Source organism: Festucalex cinctus, chromosome 1, assembly GCF_051991245.1.
Source record: "Festucalex cinctus isolate MCC-2025b chromosome 1, RoL_Fcin_1.0, whole genome shotgun sequence".
Lineage (NCBI taxonomy): Eukaryota > Metazoa > Chordata > Actinopteri > Syngnathiformes > Syngnathidae > Festucalex > Festucalex cinctus.
Window position 1 is genome coordinate 34,474,381 of NC_135411.1, and position 25,758 is coordinate 34,500,138.

The following is a 25,758-nucleotide window of genomic DNA, read 5'->3' on the forward strand; positions in this document are numbered from 1 at the left end:
TACTAATATTTCACATTCTATGCAGACATTAAATCTTGCAGGCCAATCACATCTGGTACTGACAACTGACAGGAATTGTCGAGGCAGAAGTGACGTACACCCTGAGTACATTCTCCCCCCCTATTCTTGAAAGATTATGTTTTGGGGGGTTTTCCTGAAAAAAAATATTGAAAAAAATTATGGCAGTTTTTAAATTGTAATTTTATTACCTAATATGACTTTGAAATAATGCGATATTAAAAAAAGTACTTTAGTGTTGTAATTTTATGTAATATTTTCTTGAAAAAAAAAATAATAGCGTGGAAAATGTGACATCTTTGCAAAAACACAACTTCTGTAAAGTTTATTATTAAAAAAAACAAGCTACTTTTTTTCTTGAGGGAGTGAGTTATTTATTTGTTTGTTTACATAGAAGTTGATTTTATTTGGCACACTGAATATGCAAGACAAGCGCTCTGGTACATATGCAAAGATGCAAACTCACCATTGCCTATTTCTAAAAAGAAAAAAAACTGATATAATAAAACAATTGGACATCAACACAGACACGCCACTTCCACCTTTGGACTCTTAGTGCTTGTTCCGCCTTTTAATTAAATGTCCGCTCGCCGAGCGCTTCACTGATCCTTTTTCCGAATGAGGCATAAGGAGTTTGTGCCCACCCACATGGCGGGCAGGAGCTTCTCCTGCACGCTGATCTTGAACTTGTGCAGCAGCCGCACCTCCTTGTCGCCCTCACCCTCCACCAGCAGGAACTTGATGATGCCGGCCGGCTGGTCCACGTACACGCCCAGCGTGCTGCACGGGGGCATGTCCGCGTCCACGTTCTCGCCGTTGTGCCACACCTGGTAGCAGGAGCCCGACCAGCCCACGCCCCAGGAGCTGGCGTTCTCACCTATGCCGCAGGGGCCCTCCTTGCGGGGGGCGCTTTGTGCCACCGCGCCAATCACCACCCAGCCGTCGTAGTCCACCTCCCAGTAGCCGCGGGAGCCCAAGAGGCCCTCCTTGCACAGCACCTGAGCAGGAACGCAAGGTCAGTTGTGCGCCCATTCTGTGGCGGAACCAAGTATGTAAAAAAATGTCTAATCTTTGCTGATAAAAATGAGAATTTATTCTCTTTACCCTTTATTTATTCTCTTTAACCCCCCACAAACAAAAAAAAGGGGTGGGTGGGGGTTGATTGTTGAAAAAATGCTGCGTTTTGTCAAAATACCCACTTTTCATTGCGGGTTTTATGTCAAGTACAAGTACACAATATGGTCAGACAAAAACGCCTTCCTTTGCTTTTATGTGGAAGAAATGCACTTTATGATCAGAAAAACAAAACTTCCAAAAATCAATGAAAATTTGCATTGAGAAAATAAGGATTTTTCTGTCAAAGTACCTTTTCAATCTGAATCTTTTGGTGCAGACCTTTTTTTGTATACACCATTTTTATATAGAAAAAAAATACACCTTTATGAAAAAACAACTAGCGTTTTAATTGTTTTTTTTTGTTTGTTTTTTTAACTTCTGTATTGAAATTTTAAATTTGCATCAGTATTTGGGTATATTTTTGCCAGTTTTACCTTCGAATAGTGGCAGCGGTGCAAAATCTTAAATTGTATCACACTCAGTTTGGCACATGAAGCACTGTTATTCACTCTCTGCAGTGCTGTGTTCCATATTTCGTCCAAATTCATTCCCAATTCATTCTCCCAGTCCGCTCTAATTTTTTGAACAGATACTTCATTGAGTGAGGATATACAGTCTTTAACCCTAGAAATTAGTTTCCTTGAGTCTAGTGAGCTTTCCAATACTTCGTCCAAGGTGGACACTGAAGGTATATATGGAAAATTGGGGTCATTATGCTGAAGGAAGTGTTGGATCTGAAAATATCGAAATAAATTGGATCGAAGGAGATTGAATTTGAGTGACAGATCTTCAAAGCTTGCCAGTGTATTATTTATGTACAAATCCTTAAATCTAAAAATGCCTTGTCTTTGCCATTGAAAGAATCCAGAGTCTAATATTGCAGGGGGAAAGAAATGATTATTGGTTATAGGCCTGATGTGGAGAAAATTATGGAGTCCGTAATGCTCTCTCAGATGATTCCATATTTTAAGGGTATGTACTACTACTGGATTGCTAGTAAAGTCAGTAATAGAGAGGGGAGACTGGAAGTCACAAGGACGCGAAGTGATGTAGGGGTACATGATGTGGATTCAATGTGACACCAGTCTGTCGGAATTGTGTAGCCAAAAATTTGGAAGCGCCAGGCCACCCTTTGCAGTTGGCCTTTGTAACATGTCTAGGCGTATTCTAGGTCTTTTCCCGTCCCATATAAATGAGGTGAGAGCCTTTTCTAAAGAATGACTTGGGGAGATAAATTGGAATACACTGAAATAAGTATCGAACTTTTGGGAGCACATTCATCTTAATACAGTTTACTCTTCCTGCTAAAGATAGGTGAAGTGGTCTCCAATTTTTTTTAGGTCTGATTCAACTTTACCAAGTAGCCTTATTAAGTTATCCGGATAAAGCCTTTGCATGGTCCTTGTGATATTAATGCCCAGATATTTAAAACCATCCTTGGATACTTGAAAGGGGAAGGTATTATCTTGCATCAAGAGGGCCAAATCATTCACGGGGTAACACTCGCTTTTACGAAGGTTTAATTTGTACCCAGAAAATACACAAAATCTTCCCAAAACGCAGACAATGTGATGTATACTTGAAATGGGGACTGAAACATACATTAATAAGTCGTCCGCGTACAAAGAAGCCTTGTGCTCCCGCCCGCCTCTATGAATTCCATTTATTGATTGTATTGATCTAAGTGCGATAGATAAGGGCTCAATGGCCATCAGGTTAATTCTCAACAAAATATGAACTTTTTATGCTGAAAATGGTTCAATGAGTCAAGTATCCCTTTAAAAACAGTCTTGCTCACCTGTGGCGAGTGTTCGTATCTCTCCGGTCTGCTGGGATATGGACAGACGGCTTCAGACGTGCGTGCCACCTTAGCTCCGTTTTCTGAGATCCACAGCAGCTTCTGTGCAGTTTTGCCGTCCAAAGACAGCGGCATCCAGTCTGGAAGGGAAGTCAACAATATTTTTAGCCAGGCAAGAGCAGTTGAGTACGTATCAATTAAAAACGCTGTCCACCATTGATCCGAAGCCAGCAAAGCTATGGTACTTCGTGTAGGCTTTATGTCGCCAATCATTCTTTCATACCCCTTATGAAAATTGCTCCTACCAAGTTGTCTTCTCATCCCTCAGATTTCCGTCAACCATCAAATCCCAGTTAGGGATATCAAGGGTCTGTGTTGCCGTGCACAGACTTCCTGGAATTCTACTCCGAAGCTGGGATCCTCAGGTATCTTGGAATCCGGCCCAAAGGACCAAATTTATAGGTTTAAACATCAAAACATATAAGTGACAACACAAGGATAAGAAGACAAGACTTATTCGTTTTTACACGCAGCGAGGAGAGCAGAGTTGCCACGTACAAGCTGTCAAAGATGCTCTGGCAAATCTCTTGCTTCCGGTCTTTTTATTGGGGGTAATTTCCTGTATGGTTACAACAAATAGCGTTGCATCACTAAAGGGGTGGGGAAAGCGCAATCGTGCAACGCTGCATTATCTTAGAATAACATATCTGTCTGCTTGGATGTAAGTGTGTTGCAAATAAGTATGTGATTATCCATTAGCAATGAAAGTTCTCGTTTTCGCTTCTGTCCAGATGGCGTGACTCATTTTAAACACAGCCACACTGTCTGGTACAGTTCATCTGAAGAAAGCAGTTCACTCAAAGTTCATATGAGTGTGAAGCATTTTAGGAAATACATATAATAATATATACACTGTGACTTTAAACTCAACACTGCATTGTTTGCGTAATGCTACTTAGCACACAGATAGTCAGAACAAACCTATTTACTTATGACTACATATTTTTGTAAGTGTGGTGTATATTTTGTAACTTAGGGTCAGGGTGTGCTGGAGCCTATCCCAGTTGTCTTTGGGCAGGAGGTGGGGTACACACCGAACTGGTTGCCAGCCAATCACAGGGCACACATAGACGAACAACAATTTCGACTTACATTCATTCACACCTACGAACAATTTAGAGAGTTTAGTCAACCTCCCATGCATGTTTTCGTAATATGGGATGGAACCGGAGTACCCGGAGAATACCCACGCAGGCACAGAGAGAACAATGAAACTCCACGCAGGAAGGCCGGAGCCCAGATTTGAACGCGCAACCTCTGCACTGTGAGACAGACATTCTAACCAGTCGGTGATTTGCCATTTTAATCAAATTAGATAATGGATATTTTTTTCATCTGTTGGACGGTGGTATGTTTTTGTTTTTGACAGACTGGCTGACCCGTGAAACTGACAGAAGCGCAGTTAAAATTTGGGACCACTTGAAAAAAATGACAGACTGGCGATGTCTGACGGTGGAGAAGTCTGACGAATGATGGATGCACACAATTTTGTAAAATGCCCAGCTTGGCATTTTTGTGTCGGACCACTAATTTGTGTACCTAATAATATTTGTATTTATTTTAATTGTACCCTTGTAAGGAATAAGCGGTGAAGAAAATGGATGGATGATGTCATTGTATTGAAGTATTTAGCGACTGACGTTTGAGGAAGTCTGCTCTGGTGGTTGGTTCAGGGATGTTGGGATCGTATGGCGGCAGTTTCTCTGAGGAGACATAATATAACATCATTTAACGTTGTTATTAATTATATTGTCTCAAAATTGTGTGTGTGTGTTTTTTTAAATTGTTTACCTTCTGCTGCCCCGTTGTTTTTACTGCCTGTGAACGGAGAAAGATGTTAGTGAAACATCTCAAGGATTTCCCTCTGAAAAAGCTCCTCATTCTTTCCAACCTTTCCAAGAACATTCACGCATGCATGCACACCCTCGCACACACACTTCGGAGTTCCAAGAAAGTGTGTGCTTGTAAGCTTCAAACTTACTTCCTTGAAAATGCAGATAATTTTTTTAATTATTTGTGTAGGATTATGACTTTGACTTTTCCTGTAACAAATATAGAGAATAAACTGTATACTGGTAAAATGCTAAATATATATTTAAATAGGTGTATATATTTAGAAAAAAATGGTACATTTAGTTACCTCCTCCTTGAAAGTCTATCCAGTGCCACTCACACAGGTGTCTGAAAGATGCGAATGTTTGGTGGTGGTCGGAGGGGCCGCAGGCGCACACTGGCAGCCGTCAGCCTTCCCCAGGGCAGCTTTGGCTACTTAAGTAGCTTACTGCTACAAGAGTGTGAATGTGTGACTGAATGAATAATGTATCCAATGTAAAGCGTCTTTGAGTGTCCAGAAAAGAGCTATAGAAATCTGATGCATTATTATTATCCTTATTATTATTATTATTATTATTATTATTATTATTATTATTATTATCCACGACCCTTGTGAGGAATAAGCGGTCAAGAAAATGGATGGATGGATGGATGGATGGATGGATTATTATTATCAAGTAACGTGGTCTGCTGCAGGGATCAATTTGAGGCCCTGTACTATTTGTATCTGCTCCCTTTTGGCAGGGTCATCAAAAAGCATAGAGTGAACTTCCACAGTTATGCTGATGATATGCAGCTGTATATACTATACATGTCCCATGATGACCTTAGTCTAATGGATGATGTTTCCCCCCGCTTTATTTAAGACATAAAATGCTGGATGTCAAAAAAGACTTCCAAGTTAACTCACGACAAAACTGAAGTTTTGGTCAAGAGAAACTTTTAACTTAAATTACTGTAAAATATTGAAACCCTTCCTCACAGGTGAAAATTTGCATGGAATTCACTTAAGTTTGATTGACTGCTAAAGTTGGCTGTAATCCTAGCTAGTAAGGGGCACTGAACGATCCGAGCGACCAATTCCGAAAGCGACCATTGAAACCTTTTTAACAATCATCATCAAATGTGATGGAGTTGGGATCTAAGGATCATCTCAGGGCGTTGGGGGTTGTCGTGTCTTTCCTTGAACTGTCGTGAGAGCATTTAACGAACAGCTTTTGATGCCAGGACCCTCCTGGCATGATCCCGGCATTCCCGCTGAGATCCGAGCTCTGCAGATAATCCTGTCATGTATCAGAGCGATTAAATGTTTAAAGCGGGACGCCTGACTTGCACTACATGAATCAAAGTTATGATTGCAGTGCTACCTTGAATTTGGAGTTCCCCAACTTGGGAGTCTTTCCCATTTGGTCAATTTGAGTTTGGCGACAGCTTCAGATATGTTGGCATCATGAAGGTACTGCAATGCCCTGCCATGTGGGCAAGGAGAGCCACAGTCATAATTTATTGAACGGAACAAGCAGTACAAGTACTTTAATGAATCAAATATCTTTTTAAGCTCAATAATTGTCTTCAAGTCATTTTGATCTCATATTGGCAAATATTTTTTTTCCATGTAATTTTCCAGACCTTCTAGAATCAAGAAGGTAATCGTCTCTCTGGCAAGTGCTGTGGCCATTTAGCTCAACGGTTAACACTCTGCTGAAAGTAAAGTTCCCTGTTTTGTGCGCGGGTTCAAGCCCCGAATGCTAAATTGTAAAATTTGCACTTTCATTTATGCAATATTTTATTAACGCCATGCATTTCATTTATGCAGTTAATTTATTATAACTTAACTTCCAAGTATTGGATTAGACAATTGTGACTTCTGAAGCCTCATATGTTTTTCACTCAGATTTAAGAGCTGCAACCTTTGATGAAAGCAGCGGAAAAACATGTGGAAGACCGCCGAGGATTATGGGATACACTTGGCGGTATTGGACGCGTTCCACGCATGTGATGAAGACATTTGACAACAAAGGTCGGCTCCAGTGAGGGTCGGCCTCCTCCGTCTGCCTCCGCCCAAGATGAAAGGAAAGACTTGATGGAATAACTTAACGCCTCAAGTTCCTCCGGCTGGGTCTTAAATACGAGGGATCAGCGAGGCAACATGACACGGCAAAAAGGCAAATCATCGGCGAGCCTTGAGGGAGCCCATCCACTTGCGTGACCTTGCTCAGCCAGCAGGATGTCACGGAAAATGCCACTTTTTTTTTTTTTTTTTTTTTGCACCATTATATATTTTTTTTTAGTAGTATTTAGTATTTGACAATTCGCTTTAGTGTTTCCCTGTTAAAAAAAAAGTACAATTTAATTCCCATGTGATTATGACTTTATTCATGTAATTAATTGTTAGCAATTCGTTATATTAACTCATTCACTGCCATTGACGGAAAAAGACGTCAAATGATGCATTTTTGCTGGGCTGGAGTGAATGTGTTAAATATACAACCTTATAATCATCTGATTGGTATGATTCTGTAATTATTATCAACAGTGGCTATAAAAAGTCTACCCACTTCTCTTCCAATGCAAATTTGGTATTATACAAGAAAAAAGAGCAAGAAAAGTTCTTACACCATTAATGTGACCTATAACCTGTTCGACTCGAGAGAAAAAAAAAAAAAACTTTTTGAGAGGGGAATTAATGTAGTTGCACAAATGTGCACACCCTCCTATAACTGGGGAACTGTGTTCGGAATAAACTAACCACATTCAAACTCATGGGACTGCCATCTTTTAAAGTGCCTCTCATTAACCCTAAATAAAGTTCAGATGTTCAAGTAGGCTTTTCCCGACATCTTGTAGCCAGCACAAGCCATGCACAGCACCTGGCATTGGAATAGGGGTGTGTAGACTTTTTATATCCACTAAGCTAGTGGGAAATGTGAGTGATGGGATTGAAGGCAGATGGATGAAGCCAAAGAGGACGATAAAAACATGTTGACTAGGAAATACGCCTCATTAATCAAGAGGGATAAAAATGAGTTTCAAACGGATCCTCGGTGCAGACGGGATGGGAGGCTGTAAAACCCGCGCTGGCGACATTCCCCCACGTGAGCGTGCTAATGTCACTAAGGTCTACTTTCAAGGACATTCCACGAAATGAAAATTCCTCTTCTTGAACAAAATCATGTAAGCCACACAGACATAAGGTCAGGGTTTAGATGGTTACCTAACGACGGAGGAAACACAAGCCATGCAATAATGTGCGTCTGTGATATACATCGAGCAATTGCGTAAACAATGCCTCTGAAGGATATTTCCTGCACGGTGTTGGCATGATGGATGAGCCGCTGCCTGGAAGATTCAAATGTGTGCCAAAGTGACACCCATTTGTCCAAACACATTTTACTGTCGTATGTGGCCAACATGAATATTATGTTGCCATATATTGAGATATTTCTTACCTTTATTAGCTGTTACAAGTGAGAACAAATGTTGACGTTCCGAATAATAATTTTTAAAAAGTCCTCAAAATTACTTTTTTTTTTTCATGAATAAAATAAAAACATTCATTACTACTACTACAACTACTACTACTATTGATATTACTAATAGTAGTATTTCCCACCATAAAATTATTCTTGCTTTCCCACCATAAAATTATTATTTTAGTATTGAATTGTCTGTATTAAATTGGGATTAAAAAAAAAATAAAAAAATCCCAGAAGTATGGTTTTTGTATCAAACGCATTACTGTACTTTACTCTTGAAAAATAGAACTTTTTTAAAATTTATTTATTTATTTATTTTTAAGGTATTCTTACTTAAGGTTGTTAGCAACAAAAATGAAAAAATAAAAAATCCTGGAAAATAATGACATATAATTTTACCAGCGTTTGAGGTGAAAATAAAACAACTTTCTCGTAACGTTGTAATAAGTAGGTATATTTAAAATTAGGGATTTATTATTGAAGAAATTGATAGTTTTCTCTTAGTATTTCAGTATTAAGTTATTAGTTCACTTTTTTAAGATGATTAAAATGTTCTTTTCTCAATTAAAAAATAAATAGAAATTTATCGAAAAAAGACAATGTCAACTTTAGTTAGTTTCGTTAGTAATACCAAAATTTTGCCCAATACATTCGGACAAGAATACGTCAGGATGTTATTTTTAAAAAAATGTTTATTGTCGTCGTATTGTCGTTTTAAAATTACATATTTAGTATTAAACTGGGTTGTTTTCTCAATTAATGAAAGTATTTTTTGGTATTTTTTCCCCCTAAGAAATATGTATTGTACCTACAATATTAGAAAAAAGAACTTCATTTTTTTTCTTTCAAGATTACTATGTAATTGTCATCTTATTTTCATTGTAATGAAAAGTTCAGTTTCAATGTCATTACATAAAAATTGTAAGTACAAAATTTTCATGAAAAGGACTTTTTGTAGACTTGTGTTCCTACCTGCTTTCTTGGGTACGGGCATGTTGCTTGCTTGGGTTTTGAGGCTTGTCAGGTCTGGTGCAAGTCGGTGTAGTGAGGCTCTCCTTTGCGTGTGCAAGGGTCCTCTTATTACCTTCCGGATGAGCCGAAGTGGGGGAGTGGGGGTAGCGCGCTGTGCAGGACCCCCATCAGACTCGACACGGGGTGTGGTGTAGGATGATGACATGCCAGTGCACGGTGGTGGTCGTTGGGGTTGGGAGGGCGGCATTGGTGTCACTGATTTGCTTACACATGGAGGCAGCATGTGATGGACGACACACAACACATACAAGCAGTTAGGAGCTACCCTTATATCTTTCTTAAAATCCTACTTCATGTTAGATACCCTCATTGAACCCCCACCTTGGGGTTGTAACCCAGGTTTGAACCCAATACCCAGACTTCACCCTACTGTGCTAGCCATGCTTAAAACCATACTTTGAAACACTAAACCAGATTAAATAACCTAATCCAAATCCAACTCATAACTTTATTTCAAAAACCTAGTTTGTAATCCTAACCCTTATATATAATGGGGTAGATGCCACAGACTTCCGACTTCCGTAAGTCACACACCTACGCTGTTTTCGGTTACTGTTGCGACATATAGGCTGTGTCCCAATACTTGCAGTTCCACCCTTTTGCCCCTCAATTGTGCGTTCCTGTCGATGGGTGTGTGTTTAGGGTGTCTCAGTTCTCCGAAGCACTGAGATGCACTCGGAGAACTGAGACACCCCACACTCGCATCGCACCCATTAACGGGAACGCGCAATTGACAGGCACAAGGGTGGCAGAGTGAATATTGGGACACGGCCTATTATGTCACAACAGTAACCGGAAACAGCGTAGGTGTGTGACTTACGGAAGTCGGATGTTCCGCCTCCTCCGTAGCATATACCCAATTCCAATTTGAAACCCCCATCATGAGCTTGAAACCATCCATCCATCCATCCATCCATCCATCCATTTTCTGAACCACTTGCTCCTCATAAGGGTCACGGGGGGTGCTGGAGCCTATCTCAGCTGGCTATGGGCAGTAGGCAGGGGTACACCCTGAACTGGTTGCCAGCCAATCGCAGGCCACACAGAGACGAACAACCATCCACACTCACAAGCACACCTAGGGACAATTCGGAGCACCCAATTAACCTGCCATGCATGTCTTTGGAATGTGGGAGGAGACTGGAGAACCCGCAGAAGACCCAAACAGGCACGGGGAGAACATGCAAACTCCACCCAGGAAGGCTGAAGCCTGGACTCGAACCTGAGACCTCAGAACTGGGAGGCGGACGTGCTAACCAGTCAGCCACCATGCCGCCTAGCTTGAAACCATTACAGTAAATTAAAACTCTAATCCTGGCTTGAAACCCTAATTTAAAACCCCATCTTTAGTTTATTATCCTACTCTGGAATCCTAATCCTGGCTTGAAACCTTAACACAGACTTAAAACATTCATTTGAATCTCTAACACTAACTTTAAACCCTAATTTGAAACCCTAATTTGTTCAGGGTGTTGAGGACCCAAATGCAGGAAATGGTGAGGTGAGGCAGGTTTGCAGGGTTTCGACAAAATGAGGAATTTATTTCCAAAAGAAAAAACAAAAGGCAGATAAGGAAAAACTACTCAATTAACAAAAGACCAAAATTCATGTACAAAGTCACAAACAAAACACACTAGGGTAACCAAGACAGGGACAGGATTCTGAAACGCAAACAAATGATCCACCAAAGACTGCAGGGAAGGAAGGAACTAAATAAACAAACACCTGGACAAGACACAAGGGACTGGGATGATAACAATGACACCAGGGACACATGACAACTGATTAAGGCCTAACCAAAATCAAACCAAACCCAAACCACAACAATTCTCTAAAACACAAACCCTATTTGGAAACCCTAACTCTAGTTTGAAGCCCTCATTTGAAACCCTGTCCCTGTCTTATACTGTAAGACTGACTTGAAAATCTACTCCGAAACTTAACCCCCTAGCAGACTGATCCCTGTTTGAACCCCTAGCAGACTTGCAAGTTAATGTAGAAACCTTAAGAGACTAATTACCCTACTTTGAATCCCAAACCCTGTCTTGAAACCATTCACTAAAACCATAACCCTAATTTCAAACCCCAGCAGAGATTTAAAACTCTAATTTGAAACCCTAATCCTGAAACCCTAAATTCGAAACCCCAACACTAGTTTAAATCCCTATCTATGACATCACCCTTACTTGGAAACCCTGAGCCTGGTTTAAATCCCAAATGGCAAAGCCTAAAGCGTGTCCTGAAAGCATCCATTTGGACGGCTCCATCACGTTTGTGTTCATGATGTTGTGTTGAGTTGATGTGAATACCTCATCGGTCTTTAGGAGAGCCAAAACATCTTAATGAGACGCAGTTATGTATGCACGGTAGACGGAGCGCAGCAGCGGAACACCTGCCGCTGACCTTTGACTTATGTTTATGAGCACCAGCCAACGTTAACTCCCTCTCATGTTGCCCGATTACACACTAACACGCTGCCGCTATGGGGCTAATGGAGAGTGCGATAACTTAGCGATGCGGATGACTTGATTGACAGCAGCCAGCTGCGGCCGGTCGGGCGGCATCTCGCCTCCTGACTGGCCGCGGCCGACCATTTGCGTTTGCCGTGTTTATCCTAGACCCTCTTGAGCGTCTCCAACAACTGCTAATGTTTGTAACACAGCTTAAGACTAAACATGGGCCTCCTCATTAGCTTAAGGTGCTCTTAGCACAGGAAATATTTTTTTTTGTGTGGAACAAAGTAAAAATCACACTTTTGTCACAACATCAAAATAAAATCCAAAGCATTTTACCTTTATAATATCTAGCTGATTGGGCAATCCGGCAACTTGTGCAAGCCTCTCAAACTTTTGTTTTGACCGATCACGACAACGGATGAAAATACTGTGAGTAATCCTGCAAGAACAGAATTCATTGCAGCATCCATGCATTTGTCAATGTTTGCTTCTCACGATCTTGGCTCTTCTTGTTTTGTTACAGCCGCATGTCCCGCCCCCAACCACAATAGGGGAGACTGGGGTAATTTATGCCAAGGGGTAAGTAGTTCCACCCGTGTTATTTAGAAAACCATAGAAGAAGTTGGTCATGTGACCACATATCTTTGAGGAAACATCCATTTCGTTCTTCCAGTAAAAAAAGGGAGAGGGAAGCTTGAGAGGTAAGCACATAAAGTTAATATATATATACAGTGTATATATATATATATATATATATATATATATATAATATTTTTTTTTTTTACCCTCCAAAGTAAAATTTCTATGATTAAGGTATTTTGACGGTTGTGGTTGAACAATTATAGAAAACTTTGAAAACAGTTCACACATGTTTTAGTGCTTTAGTAAGCTACATCATGAGCTTAGCATACGTTTAGCATGATGCTGGCTCAAAACAGCTGAGGGATGCAGTTTTTTCAAAATGGTGGGCTGAGGGTAATTTGTGCCAAAGGACCTGGTTTAACTTCCCCTAAATAATGATTATTTACTCTATATTACATGTATTTTATCGTTGTTGTAAACTGTATTCTTACATTGTATGTGTCATTCTTAATTTTTGAGCAAAATTCATCCTGTCACCAGATACAAAAGGCAGACAGGGTTTCAACTCCTCTTGAGGAGTTGGAAAGAGGGGAAGACCACACGTCGGGTTGGAAAGGAGATAACACACGCAAACATACACACACACACACACACACACACAAAAAAGAGCAATGATGATAAAACGTTGAATCGGTCAGACTACCGAATGAACAATTCTGAGCTCTTAAAAAAAAAAAAAAAAAAAAAAAAAAAAAAAGAAAAGGAAAGGAGATAAAAATCTGCAGGATGGCCATTAATAAAAAATAAATACAATAAAATAAATAAGGATAAGAGAAAAAAAATAAAGGCTCAGCCTTCCCCTCCCAAGCACTCACCAAGTGACAAATCTGGTTGTTCTGCTCACTTGAGTTATGTGTTTTCAGAAGTTATTTTTCCCTTGCCAAAATCCACAAAAAGAAATGAAAGCAAGAATTGTGACGGACACACCTGAGAAGCTGGAGTTGGAGAAGGCTCACAAAGAAAGAAGATAAAAAGGCTGAACAAGAAAAGCAAAAGAAGAAAAGAAGAAAAGGCCTCTGAAACCTGCAAATCAAAGTTTTGTGTTGAATTTGTCTTCCTTTTATATAACATAATTGTTTGTGGCATGACAAATGATCTCTCTCTTTTTTTTTTAACTTCAGTTATCAATGGCACAATTTACCCCACTGAATTCTGACTAATGGCTCAACCTACCCCACACTGGGGGCAAGTTTTTTTCTGAAGCTATATTTCTCAAACAGTTGATTGAAGATCCAAAGTGATTGCTCAGGGATGCACAACATCCTAAACTATATGAACATATTTTAGTTTGAGGCGTTCCTATAATCACCTTGCATATACATTTTCTTTTTAAAAAAATATGAACCTAGTATTCTATTAATAATGCAATAAGTCTAAATATACAATGTATAAGGGGTAGGACTAGATACGTTTTTAACTTCTTCCTACTCCCTTTTGAACATGTAAACTGTGATTGATTGAGGATTGTAAGGGATTCTTCTTTTCTTTTCTTTTTTCTTTTTTTCTTTTTCTGCTGTTTGTTTCTATGTTTATATGTTCAATAATAAATCCAATCAAATCAATCAATCAAAGACACTTTAAGTACAAATTGGCACTACTTACCCCACTCTCCGCCTATTTTGTGATTGGTCAGAAAAATTGACCAGTCCCACTTTTTTGTTGAATCAAACTGACTTTTCAAAAATAAAACCAGTCTTTTTTTTTTCTTTTTTTTTTATATGGGGAATACTTTTTGTTGAAAACAAACAAACAAACAAAAACAACAAAAACAAATAAATAATCTTAAATTAAACTAAACTTTGAAAAAAATTCCAACTTCATTTGTGTATGTATAGCTGTCAGACAATTGCAGTCGTTTACATTCAAACATGACAAGTAACGTGCATCACACTCAGGGCTGGCCTGGCCATCTGGCATACAGGGCAGATGCTCGGTGGGCTGGCCTCTTTTGGTGCTGATGCATCCATCCATCCATCCAGTTTATTAACTGCTTCTTCCTCACAAGGATCACAGGGTGCTGGAGCCTATCCCAGCTGGCTTCGGGTAGTAGTACACCCTGAACTGGTTGCCGATGTGGTGATTTTAAATTATTATTTTCCTACATTTTATCACAAGACAGTGGCCCACAAACTAAAACGTCATCAATAAACATCAATGGCAGAGCTACATGTGAGGCAGGAGTCGGGCCGGGCCGGTGGTGCTGTCGAAATGCCCGGGCCAATTTTTTTTTGTGCCAGTCCAGCCCTGCTCCAACCTCACACATGTAGTCTGTGTAACAGGGAACTGCGGATCTCTTCTATGCCAATAGTGAGAAATGTGTTATCTAATGATTTATTTATACTATTACTCTTCATAATCTTATTGTATTTACTGTAATGTGTTTTATGTCATATGGCCGATCATATCACCATCACTTTGTTGCAGTCACATTTTTCTTTGTGCTCTATAAATACTGTTGAAGAATTTTAGAATCAAGATGTTAGTATTAAAATAGATTGTTTAAAACTGATGTTTTCTGTAATAATAATAAAACTAAAGTTTTCTGTAGTAATAATAATAATAATTTTCCAGGCGAAATTAAACGACAGTACTCTCAAAGGAATCCATCCATCCATTTTCTTGACCGCTTATTCCTCACAAGGGTCGCGGGGGGTGCTGGAGCCTATCTCAGCTGGCTTTGGGTAGTAGGCGGGGTACACCCTGGACTGGTTGCCAGCCAATCGCAGGGCACACAGAGACGAACAATCATCCACACTCACAAACACACCCAGGGACAATTCAGAGCACCCAATTAACCTGCCATGCATGTCTTTGGAATGTGGGAGGAGACCGGAGTACCCGGAGAAGACCCACGCGGGCACGGGGAGAACATGCAAACTCCACCCAGGAAGGCCGGAGCCTGGACTCGAACCGGAGTTCTCAGAACTGGGAGGCGGACGTGCTAACCACTCGGCTACTGTGCCGCCCTACTCTCAAAGGAATCCAACCTATTTTAAAATTAAATTATTCTGGAAAAGTTCCAAAATGGCAATGTATTCTTGGAAGTAAATGCAAAGTCTCCTAGCTTAAAGTACTCAGATTTACTGGCTAGCTAATACCAATGGGCCTCTTGGCTTTTAGTTCAACATAAGTCTTGGTGTAGGATCCTAAATCATGGCGCTGGCACACCACACCGCATGGCCCGAGAGATTTATGAGCTGTCACAGAGGTAACCCTCCAAAGCCCCCTGCGCTGTTTTCCTGGCTAGGCTGCTCATACCTGGGTGCTCCCTGTGTACTGCTGTCCAGGATGCCGTCTGGCAACACTGTGATCAAAACAGAGACAAGAAGTTTCTTTTTCATTGTTATTTATTTAGTTTTGGATAAAGACAAAGTTTGTTTGTTTGTTTGTTTTTTGGAATAAAAACATCAGATTATATATATATATATATATATATATATATATATATATATGCTAACCAGTCAGTAACCGTGCCACCGCCTGCAAACATTTCAAATACAGTAATTGGTAGTGTTATATTGTTTCTTTTTGACACTTCAATAGGCTATGTGACAACCGCATAGCTTTAATTTACAAACAGTGACAAATTACAGCGGTAGCAAGTGCATTCAGACATGAAATATATGAACAAAACTGACGCAACACATTGGAATGCTAAACGGTTAGCCAATTAACAGCCACTATTTGATGTTATCCTCAAAATCACTCACGTGGCCAGACCCTGTCTTTTAAAGCTACACACATTCAAAGTCACAGATACTACATTTGAAGATGGCGACCCCAAGTGGACAACAATAATACCCGCACCTTAAATGCCTACTTTAGATTGTTTTATGCTTTCAAGGGGGAAATCTGAAGTTTGTAGTTTGGATTTGAAACATGTCTTTTAGGACACCAGTCCTGGAACTTTTCTGACACGACAACTAATTAATAATCACCCTAAACAAGACTCATCAAAGGCTTCTTGTTGGTTTTTACGTAAGCGTGATGTTTGTTCCACACTTGTTGGGAGCAACACATGCCGTTTTGTGTGCGTGTACGTGACAAGTCCTTACGGCTACATGCTTGCATGCTCAGACGACAATCGTGTGCCAGTGTTCCCGCGCTTCCTGGTAGAAGCGCATCCATCAGTGGCCATGCTGAGAGATCTCCCATGATGCACCAGGGTCCCACGAGCTGGGACCTGTGCCGATTGGACCACAGGCCAGCGACGTGTTGAGGTGGTGCCCAAAATATACGGCCAAAGTATTTGTCACAGGTCTGCACTAAAAACAGCAGGACAGAGCGGCTAGCATCTGAGGGAGGGAGCGCATACGTTGACGTAAGGTTTAGCAGAAGTTCTACATGATGCATAACAAGAATAGAAATACACACTGCAGTGTGATGTCATCAGCTTTCAATTTCAGTTCAAAATAGTTTCAAAAATACTTATTTCTTTATTTTCATGTGCATGTATGCACTCTTTTAGCATTCATCTAATACAGGGGTGTCAAACTCAAATTAGCTCAGGGCCCACATGCAGGAGAATATATTACCGGATCGGTAAAAAAACAAACAAACAAAAAAAAACAAAAAAACAATTGCCGTCAATTGTACTCAGGTTTCCGCTATTTATTTTCACTCATTTCGCTATTATAATTCGATAAATTACGGGGCGCAACTGTAATTATATTGTTCCATAAAATAACGCAAATGCAAATGGACCACAGCAAAACTTTGCCTGTATGAGTTCCGGACGTGTTATATCTACCTGTTCTGCATCCATCCATCCATTTTCTGAACTGCTTATTCCTCATAAGGGTCGCGGGGGGTGATGGAGCCTATCCCAGCTGGTTATGGGCAGTAGGCGGGGTACATCCTGAACTGGTTTCCAGCCAATTGCAGCCTGTTGTGCATATATACTGAAAAGATTTGTAGATACATTGAAAACTGGTCTTTTATCAAATATATTTTATAAAAATTGGTATTTTTGTTAATGGGGCTCATTTGCAAAACAATAAAATCATTTAAAAGGCAACGACAGTAAAGATCAGGGGGCATATTTCCAACAAGAAAATGTGGTGTTGTGCTTGGCAAAATTTAGCAAAAGAGGGAGTGAGGCAGTGCATTTAAACATAAAAAGGAGCATATGCGCAAAACAGAAATCATTTAAAACAGCATATTTAAAGAAATATGATGCATATTTTGGGAAAAAATATTTGCAAAAAAAAAGTGCCAATTTACAGAAGTAGGTTGTATTTGTGAGGAAAAGTAGGAAATAATAGGGAGTATATAAAAAAAATGCACATTATAACCATTTTTAAAGGAGGCCCACAAGGGGCACATTTGTAAGGAAAGGAGAAAAATTGGTGGTGTACTTCAGATTATAAATTGGGCCTTACTTAGAAAAAAAAAAATAATGAGTATAGGGCATATTTGCAAATTAAAAAAAGGGGTTGTATTTAAAATATTGAGGTATGAATCTGTATTTGCAAAAAAAAAAAAAAAAAAGGAAAAAGGAAAAAAAGAAAAAAGGAAAAAAAGACGTCATATTAGAAAAATATACTGGTGATGTTTGAGGAAAAAAAGGGGTTATATAAAGAAAATGTGGCATATTGAGGGAAAATTAGTCATACATGTAATTAAAAAAGGAAGGTTGGGGGGGGGGGCATTTTGTATGTGTCAGTGACGTCAGTCCTATAGGGGCTTTACTGTTGGTCTAAATGCTGACTTTTCACTTACAACTACATGAACTTGTATGAATTTTGATATTTATTAATTTACGATAATTTATTTCTCTTCATTTCATCACGTGACTTGGCTGCTTAGCTCCCACTTGAGTGTATGTTAGTTAAATTGGTGTTAGCTTGTTGTTGCCATGTCATTATAATCTGCCCAGAGCCTTCAATGCCACAAGTGGCGGCTCATGACCAGTGTTGCCACAGTTACCTTGAAAAAGTAACTTAGTTACTTTACTGATTACTTGGTTTTAAAAGTAACTAAATTGCGTTACTGATTACTTGATTTTAAAAGTAACTAAGTTAGATTAAAAGTTACTTTTTTAGTTACTTTCAGCAGCTGCCGATAACACCATCTCAACATAAAAATAATGCAGTAGAAACGGAGTTCCAAATACTTTATTGAAAGTGCATTTTTAACATGAAAATAAAGGTTTTTTTTTATGAAAAACAAAATAGGCAGTCTCTCTTGACTTCTTGTAACGTAAATACTTTTTATAAAACAAAAAATAAAAATCTATCCAGGTTGAAAATGAAAATCCCCTAAATTCCTCTATTGTTTGTTTGTTCCGCTATTCCAGTGTGTACACATGTATCAGTTTAAATATTTATTAGTAGTTATTGACAGTTATAATTGTTTTTTGGTTTGTTTGTTTTTTCTCTTCAAAATAAGGATCAGGAAAACAAAAGGTTGATAATTTAATGTTAAATATAAATATTTAACCTTTAGACAGACACCAACACAATTAAACAGAATATTTGCACATTGTGAAGTATTTCAGAAACATAAATTTAAGACATGAAATAAACCTACCGTCCAGCCAAAAGAAATATGAAGCCACCTTATGGAACAATAAATCTATCAAACACATTTTAACCACTTAATATAAGCAAAAATATTTCCAAAAGTTCATTTCCCTTTTTAATCAACAATTTTTGTATTTAACAATTGTTTTTTCTTTTGTCATCACTTTCATTTTTGGTTAATGTATGACATCTTTTTTTGTTTTTTTAATCTGAGACACGATGATGACCACAGAATCACTACTGTTTATATTTTGTTTTTTGGGCTGTCGTAATCGCGGGCACGTCTCAGTTCTCCTATCTGCTGCTCATGCTAGTTGTAGACATTGACAAGGAACCACAAACTGAGAAATGAGATACTTGCAGTGTGCTTTTAGCTTAGCTGGTGTGTTGGCTGTGGGACATACCTGTGTCGTTTGAATCCATGCATTGGATCGTCACGGGAGTTATTCTTTTTGGCTCGCGCGCAGTACCAACGCCGGCCCGGGACATACAAGTGCACCGAGAGGACTCGATAGCCATGGGAAATACCGAGATGTACGGCACCGGCTTCTGCTAACTGTCTCCATTTGTATGTTGTCACTCGTTGCGCGCGCGCGCGCCGTGTCGCGAGCACGGAAACACGGAAGTAGCTTGAATGGTGATGCTACTGAAATGTAAACAAAACAAGTAGAGCACGGCGCAGAACTCTTGCTATTGTTATGAAAACCATAAAGCCTCACTCGCAACCGATACGGTCTTTAGCTCCCCTTGACGAACGATGGTTCGGTCGAATCGTTTTTTTGTTCCACCCCTACTGAAAACGTAACTTGTCTGACGTCACTCCCCCTGGCGAGAGACGACCTCATTCCATAATGCTTCACGGACCAGTTGAGGATGGAAATAAATTATTTTTTTTACCACTTTTATGGTCCATAATGCACACTTTTTTTGTTGTGTTGTGTGCCTGTTGGTTAATAAAACTAGTAGTAAAAGTATCATCACTTTTGTTTTGAATGTACAAACCATTCATGACCAGACCGTGGCTGAATTCAGTGTGGTGATCAATGACTTCTGCCTCATCTTCGTAGTTAGCAGTAGTTGTTTGTGACTGTTACAACAGTGAGATAGTTTGCCTTCTTCATGGAAATGTAGAGTAACGCATTGATTCTCTGGACAGTAACTTTAATCAGACTACTTTGTAGAATAAAGTAACGCGTTAGACTATTAGTTACTTTAGAAAGCAACTTTTTTGAGTAACGCGTTACCGGCAACACTGCTCATGACACATACTATTAACATATGTTTTGTTTTTAAACAATTATCAGATTTACAACCGTCGGCCTTCCTGCTGCTGTGCCCTGTGATTGGCTGGCAACCAGTGTAGGGTGTCCCCCGCCTACTGCCCAGAGCCAGCTGAGATAGGCGCCAGCACCCCCCGCGACCCTTGGGAGGAAAAAGCGGTAAAAGAAAATGGATGGATGGCCTTCCTGCTGGCTCAAAGTCTGCAAGTTTCCATCCTGTGATTGGTTGATCAGAGACATCCAATCATAGTGCAGCACGGCTTGACCTGCCATTGAGCACAAGCGGGAATCATAATTATGCATAGGTAACTGAGCAGGAGAGGTCCAATGTCATGGCATGATAAAAAAAAAAAAAAGATAAAATTCAATATGGTGCACTTTTCAAGAAAAATGGGACTTTGTGAGTACAGGTCGGCCAAAATTGTAGTTGCTTTGTCTGTTTCCACCCGGAAAAGAATTTTGGCACTACTACCAGAGCAGCAAAACACACGATAGCTCTGAGAAGTGACAATAATACATTTCTATAATGAGTACCATGTATTATATTTCAACTTTTGATGTTTTTATCATCCATCCATCCATTATCCAAACTGCTTATCCTCACTAGGGTCGCCGGCATGCTGGAGCCTTCCCCAGCTGTCTTCCAGCAGTCGGTGGGGTACACCCTGAACTGGTTGCCAGCCAATCACAGGGCACACAAAATCATGCACACTCACACATATTAAATATTCATTGTGAAGTACTATATTGTAATATAGAGGTTTGAACTTAATGCAGTGCCTCATAGGAAGGCCGTTGTCCCAAACGCCACCGGCGCAAACATTCATCCAAATACATCATATTAGTTACTAGTATTGACACCAGTTTGCTTTTTATCCTTGTTAAATGCATTTCAAAATGCAAACGTGCTGTTTACGAGCTATCATGTTGCATATCCCGACTTGAGTCATTTCGAATGATGTCATATCTCTGCTTACATCACTGAATGTATGCTATGGAGATGCAGTTACAAACTATGTTTAGTTGTTGTTGTTGGAATCTAAAATTAAGCTCATACCACTTCAATCCGATAGGTCATAAATACTTTTAATATTCTCTTCACAGTGGTATTATAAAAAAAAAAAAAAAAAAAAAAAAAAAAAAAAAAAAAAAAAACAACACAATAATGCTCATGTACAGCAGTTCACAAGAGAATTTCGAAACAATAAAAAACGGATCATCGGCCACCGCCATTGGCTGCACCGCCACCACCGGCCCCGCCGCCTGATTGGTCCTGGGCACCTGACATCATCAGGAAGAGAACCAGGGGCACGATGTACATCCACTGGAAAAACAAAAAACAAAGATCAATTTACTTGTTGGTTTGTTCCTGTCTGGCTTCAAGACAAGAATAAGAAAAGCATGTTAGCAGGTTGTTAGTGGTTAAGTGGAACGTGATTTATTCAAGTCCCTTCACGCAATCATTCCCAGTTTGGAATTACCGATCTTGATATAGTTAGAAAGTGTCACATTTCCTCAAATAGTGGCCTCTGCTACACCTCAATTAATGAATTAACTCGACATCTATTGACTGTGATTGATACCACCGCCATGTGACATGACACTGTCACTAACCAAAGCAGCAGGACTTAGAGGCAACACTCAAATGGGGCCTCAAGACACCAGAATTTCCTTTTCTTTTTTTTTTTTACAGCTTACAGATGCCTCGTCTTTCTGCAGTTGAGTACTAAAACAGTGATGGTGGCCACTGTGTGAGAAAATGAGCAGGATGAAGATGAGGAGCCACAATGAAGCATTCTCATGTTTACTTCCAGTGAGTGAGTCTGGGGGGAGTTTTCAGCTCTGCTCTCTGCCTCCCCCTGCTGGGGGCTGTGCCGAATTGGAAGCCATGAGGAAGATTGCGCCTCCCAGTATCAAATACCACTGCAACACAACAGCACAGCAACCGGCACACAACAGTCAGCAAGGCGCAGCCCCGAGACGGCGCCATCTTCAGGCGCGGGTGTTGCATCACAACTGACAGACGCAATTAGGGAAGCGCTTTTGGAAACATCCATCTCGGCGTGGTCGGGGGAAGCAAAAAGACGGAAGTTTGTTGACAGGCGGGAAAGACGAGCACAGGAGGAGTTGTTGGGAGGGGGGCAGGTAGATCCACTTACGTATTTAGCGAAGAAAGACTTCTGCTCCTGAGGATTCTTGCCTTTATTCTCCGACTCCTGCTCCAAGCGCTCCAGGAACAGAGCCGTCTCGGGCCTGCGAGGACATTTTGTGGCAATTACAAATCAAAAAGAATACAAATGTGTCACTGCGTGCTGAGATGTGACAAATCCTGATGGGAAAGCAATGCTGAAGACTCAACTGCAACTGACGCTAACGGTTGGAGACAGCTGAGGAAAGAAAAGAGCGGAGCACCATGCGCAATACAGATAAACACAAAGACACGACATAATACACAGTAAAAAAGCATTCTCGATCATAAGCAAATAATCTACTGTCAGCTTTAGTGATGTGAAAAGATTTTTGTTTCATGTGATACTTGGGGGGACCCCTTCTCCGATTGGCTGACAAGTTTCAGTTAAAAAAATATCCACCAACAAGCTCATATGGGCTGAAATTCAGAGTTTCTCTAAGTCAATGCATCACAATGACCGACACGTTTCAAAGTGCACAAATGCAACATTATGGCTCTGTCCCAATACTCGCACTTCCACCCTTGTGCTCCTCAATTGTGCATTACCTCACTATGCCACGCCCCCTTTGCACCCTTGTTCGACATTTCGGCTGAGCCCGCATTGATGCCAAACTTTATTACCTACAATTCATTGCGTGGTTGAACAAAATAGCGGGAAAGTGGCGGTGTTCGATGGTAACTCCTGTGCCAAAAAAAAAATGTATTTTCAAGTGTATCAAAGTATTATTCATCCCTGTTACTCAAACGTTTGGGCCCTACATGCAGTCGTCTTCATGCCATCGTTCCTCACGACATAAGAAATCAACAAGTAGAAAGGATGAGAAGTAACGAGTGACCGACCCGGGTGCGTTGACGGGTGCCATGACGCTGAGCGTGGTGTTGAAGAGCTCCAGGTCCACATCGTCCTCCACGTCCGCCCCCCTGCACGCGCCGGGCAGCGTGACGATGGAAATGCCGATCAGTGTGCCCGACACATCCGTGTGCAGCGTGATCACGTCGCTCAGGTGGGACTCCACCATTGCGCACTGAACAGAGGGAACATGGCAATCATCATCATTTGTATTATTATTATGAATGTGCATGTTCATATAATAGAGCAGTGGTAGTCAAACAAACCCTTAAAAAAACAAAAAAAACTATACTCTCCAAGTAAACCCTTGCATGCGCAGTTTCATTCACAAATTTCCAGATTTATTTGAATCCTTTCCTGAAAATCATGACTATGCACCGATTTTGTGCTCACGTCAAAGCAATAGATTTTTTTTTGGTGCCATCTATTATTGTTGAAAGACTTACAGCTCTGACAAAAGCAGTGAGGTATCCGTCCATTTGTCGCTCCGTCTGTCTGTCAGCCTGCAGTGAAACCCGAGGCACTCTGATTCGGTATAGACCATCCACGGAGGCCACATCCTGACACAAATTTTTCAACAGGTTTTAATACATTAATATTGCTTTCAATCAAAAGTAGATACACGTTTATGAGATGTAAAAATAAATAAATGTAAAGTCGGGGAATAAAGAAAACGTTGCTGTTTACTGATGCTTTGACTCACTTTCAGCTTGACTCTGTCGTCCTGCGTTAGTTGGTTCTGACTCAGAGACACTCCTGGCTCCCTGCCGGCTTTTAGCAGCAGAGCTCCGCGCACCCGGAACTTGCTTACGTCATCTGGACAGAGATTGTATGGGGTTAAATGCACCCGTTTAATGGCATTTTCAAATGGCAACGACAGTTCGGTCGTGTCTTGTGTGGGAGCAAAGTAAATAGACAGGATCTTTGAGAGAAGTATGGTGACGTGATTTACTAATGACACTGGCCTAATTCAAGTCAGGACAATAGAGTTTATGACTATCTCACCGGTCACACCCTTGCTAAAGTCGGTAAGTTAATTTCAGACTACCTTATAAAGAAATCGAATATTTTCGAATGGCGTCTGGTAGCTAGGTTGTTCTCCCCAGTAACACTGATGCCGCTAGGTTGAGTAAAGACGAAGTAAAGAATTGCACTTAAACATGAAAAGTTCCTCACCAACTTCAAAAGAATGTTCTAGAGGCACGGAGAAATCACTGAATTCCGCATCTTGGACGTCGCCAACCTGGAAATCGATGGAAACAAGTGAAGCCGCCGTTAGCCTTTGAACACACACCGATAGCTGCTTCATCGAAGATCGTCGACGATTTTGAAAAGACACACACGTACCCTCCTGCCATTGTTGCACCAGACAACCTCAATGCATGCAATCGATAAAATTAAAGAAATAACTGCCGTTACGATGGATAAAGGCCTCATTTTCGTATTTAGACCAACCGAGTTCAAGCATGCATGAGCGACGCAGCGTTCATAGAACGCCGTTTTGCTTCCGTTGGTCTCTTTCGCAATAAGAGTTTACCAAATAAATGACAACCCGTATTTTCTCCTGGTTAATGATTAAATGAATACCAAAGTAGTTGGAATTAATAAATAGCTCCAAACGTGTGTGTTTTAGATTTACAAATTAAACGTGAACAACTGAACGTAAAACAGTAAACGAATGTATCGTTGGCAAAGCGAAAAAGCACGTGTAACTTTTCCGGTAGGCTGTCATAATAAGAGTCGACCAAATAAAAGACAACGTATATGTTTCAGAACGTGATATAATTTATCAGATAACCCTCAAAATATTAATGAATTGGTTTAAAAGTCTACATTTCATGTTTTGAGGCGAAACAATTCAACGCATAACTGTTTCATGAGCAAAGTGTATGTTGCACCTATCTTTACTGGACGACAGAGGTCACCAAATGACCAAAAAAAAAAAGACTGCTCTGATTCAACGCCTGGTTCCTAACCAAAAACAAACAAACAACAACAAAAAAACGTAGAAAAGAATGTCAAAAACGTTCTACAGACGTATATTTAAAAATGCATAAATACAATTATGTCATCTATTTATAATGTTTGTCCAAAAAACTAGGTTTGTTGCCATAAGCTCAAAATGTGTTATAGATCTCTCAAAACACTTTTATTGGGTGTACAGCAGATGAGAAGAAGGATGATGTCATGCACTAAAACGTCTAATAAGGAAGGAGATTATTTATAAGTAGCTGACTCGTGTATTTTTTGCAGAACTTGAGATGAAGTATCTGGTCACCGATTAGGTGTTATCTCTCTCTTTAACACCTTAAACAGCTGTGCTATTCTTATTCGAATGTAAATGTAGACTTTATATGAATCTTTTGACTTTGTCGCATGTTCAAATGCCGTGTTGTAAGAAAGGAGTCCATGATTTTTTGTTTTTAATTGACACGTCTTATTATGCACTGCAAAATGTAGAACTCCATGCAACACAGATGTG

The 25,758-nt window shown here is 40.1% G+C and overlaps 2 protein-coding genes across 8 annotated transcripts; both read right to left on the reverse strand.

Moving 5' to 3' along the window:
- Positions 1–373: 373 nt before the first annotated feature.
- Positions 374–19,718, reverse strand: LOC144025549 (tripartite motif-containing protein 16). Of its 6 annotated transcripts, none has more exons than XM_077531742.1 (7): positions 19,360–19,718; positions 17,182–17,316; positions 9,274–9,536; positions 4,784–4,810; positions 4,633–4,695; positions 2,933–3,072; positions 374–1,016 (listed from the first exon to the last, which is right to left on the reverse strand). In XM_077531742.1, the coding sequence occupies exons 2-7, from the start codon at positions 17,202–17,204 to the stop codon at positions 618–620; spliced, it is 915 nt and encodes a 304-aa protein (XP_077387868.1). In that variant the 5' UTR covers positions 17,205–17,316; positions 19,360–19,718; the 3' UTR covers positions 374–617. The 6 variants fall into 6 exon arrangements, with proteins under 6 accessions (XP_077387868.1, XP_077387860.1, XP_077387892.1 ...); XM_077531734.1 differs by having other exon boundaries at positions 17,182–17,332; XM_077531766.1 differs by lacking the exons at positions 17,182–17,316; positions 19,360–19,718 and adding an exon at positions 12,126–12,425.
- A 1,679-nt stretch (positions 19,719–21,397) lies between these two features.
- emc10 (ER membrane protein complex subunit 10) lies at positions 21,398–24,857 on the reverse strand. Of its 2 annotated transcripts, XM_077530722.1 has the most exons (8): positions 24,624–24,857; positions 24,453–24,519; positions 23,980–24,092; positions 23,723–23,836; positions 23,267–23,451; positions 22,395–22,488; positions 22,044–22,158; positions 21,410–21,559 (listed from the first exon to the last, which is right to left on the reverse strand). In XM_077530722.1, exons 1-7 carry the CDS (start codon positions 24,711–24,713, stop codon positions 22,072–22,074), a joined length of 750 nt encoding a protein of 249 aa, XP_077386848.1. In that variant the 5' UTR covers positions 24,714–24,857; the 3' UTR covers positions 21,410–21,559; positions 22,044–22,071. The 2 variants fall into 2 exon arrangements, with proteins under 2 accessions (XP_077386766.1, XP_077386848.1); XM_077530640.1 differs by lacking the exon at positions 22,044–22,158 and having other exon boundaries at positions 21,398–21,559; positions 24,624–24,855.
- Between the last annotated feature and the right edge of the window lie 901 nt (positions 24,858–25,758).

Excerpts from the sequence above, each read along its gene's own strand:
- LOC144025549 (XM_077531742.1), bottom strand. The coding sequence starts at position 17,204 with ATGGATGGATGGATGCAGAACAG. Across the intron at positions 4,811-9,273 it reads GCCCGTACCCAAGAAAGCAG|GCAGTAAAAACAACGGGGCA; the intron begins GTAGGAACACAA and ends CTCCGTTCACAG. Across the intron at positions 1,017-2,932 it reads GATACGAACACTCGCCACAG|GTGCTGTGCAAGGAGGGCCT; the intron begins GTGAGCAAGACT and ends GTTCCTGCTCAG.
- emc10 (XM_077530640.1), bottom strand. The coding sequence starts at position 24,713 with ATGAGGCCTTTATCCATCGTAACGGCAGTTATTTCTTTAATTTTATCG. Across the intron at positions 24,520-24,623 it reads GGTGCAACAATGGCAGGAGG|GTTGGCGACGTCCAAGATGC; the intron begins GTACGTGTGTGT and ends ATCGATTTCCAG. Across the intron at positions 22,489-23,266 it reads GCACCCGTCAACGCACCCGG|GCCCGAGACGGCTCTGTTCC; the intron begins GTCGGTCACTCG and ends ATGTCCTCGCAG.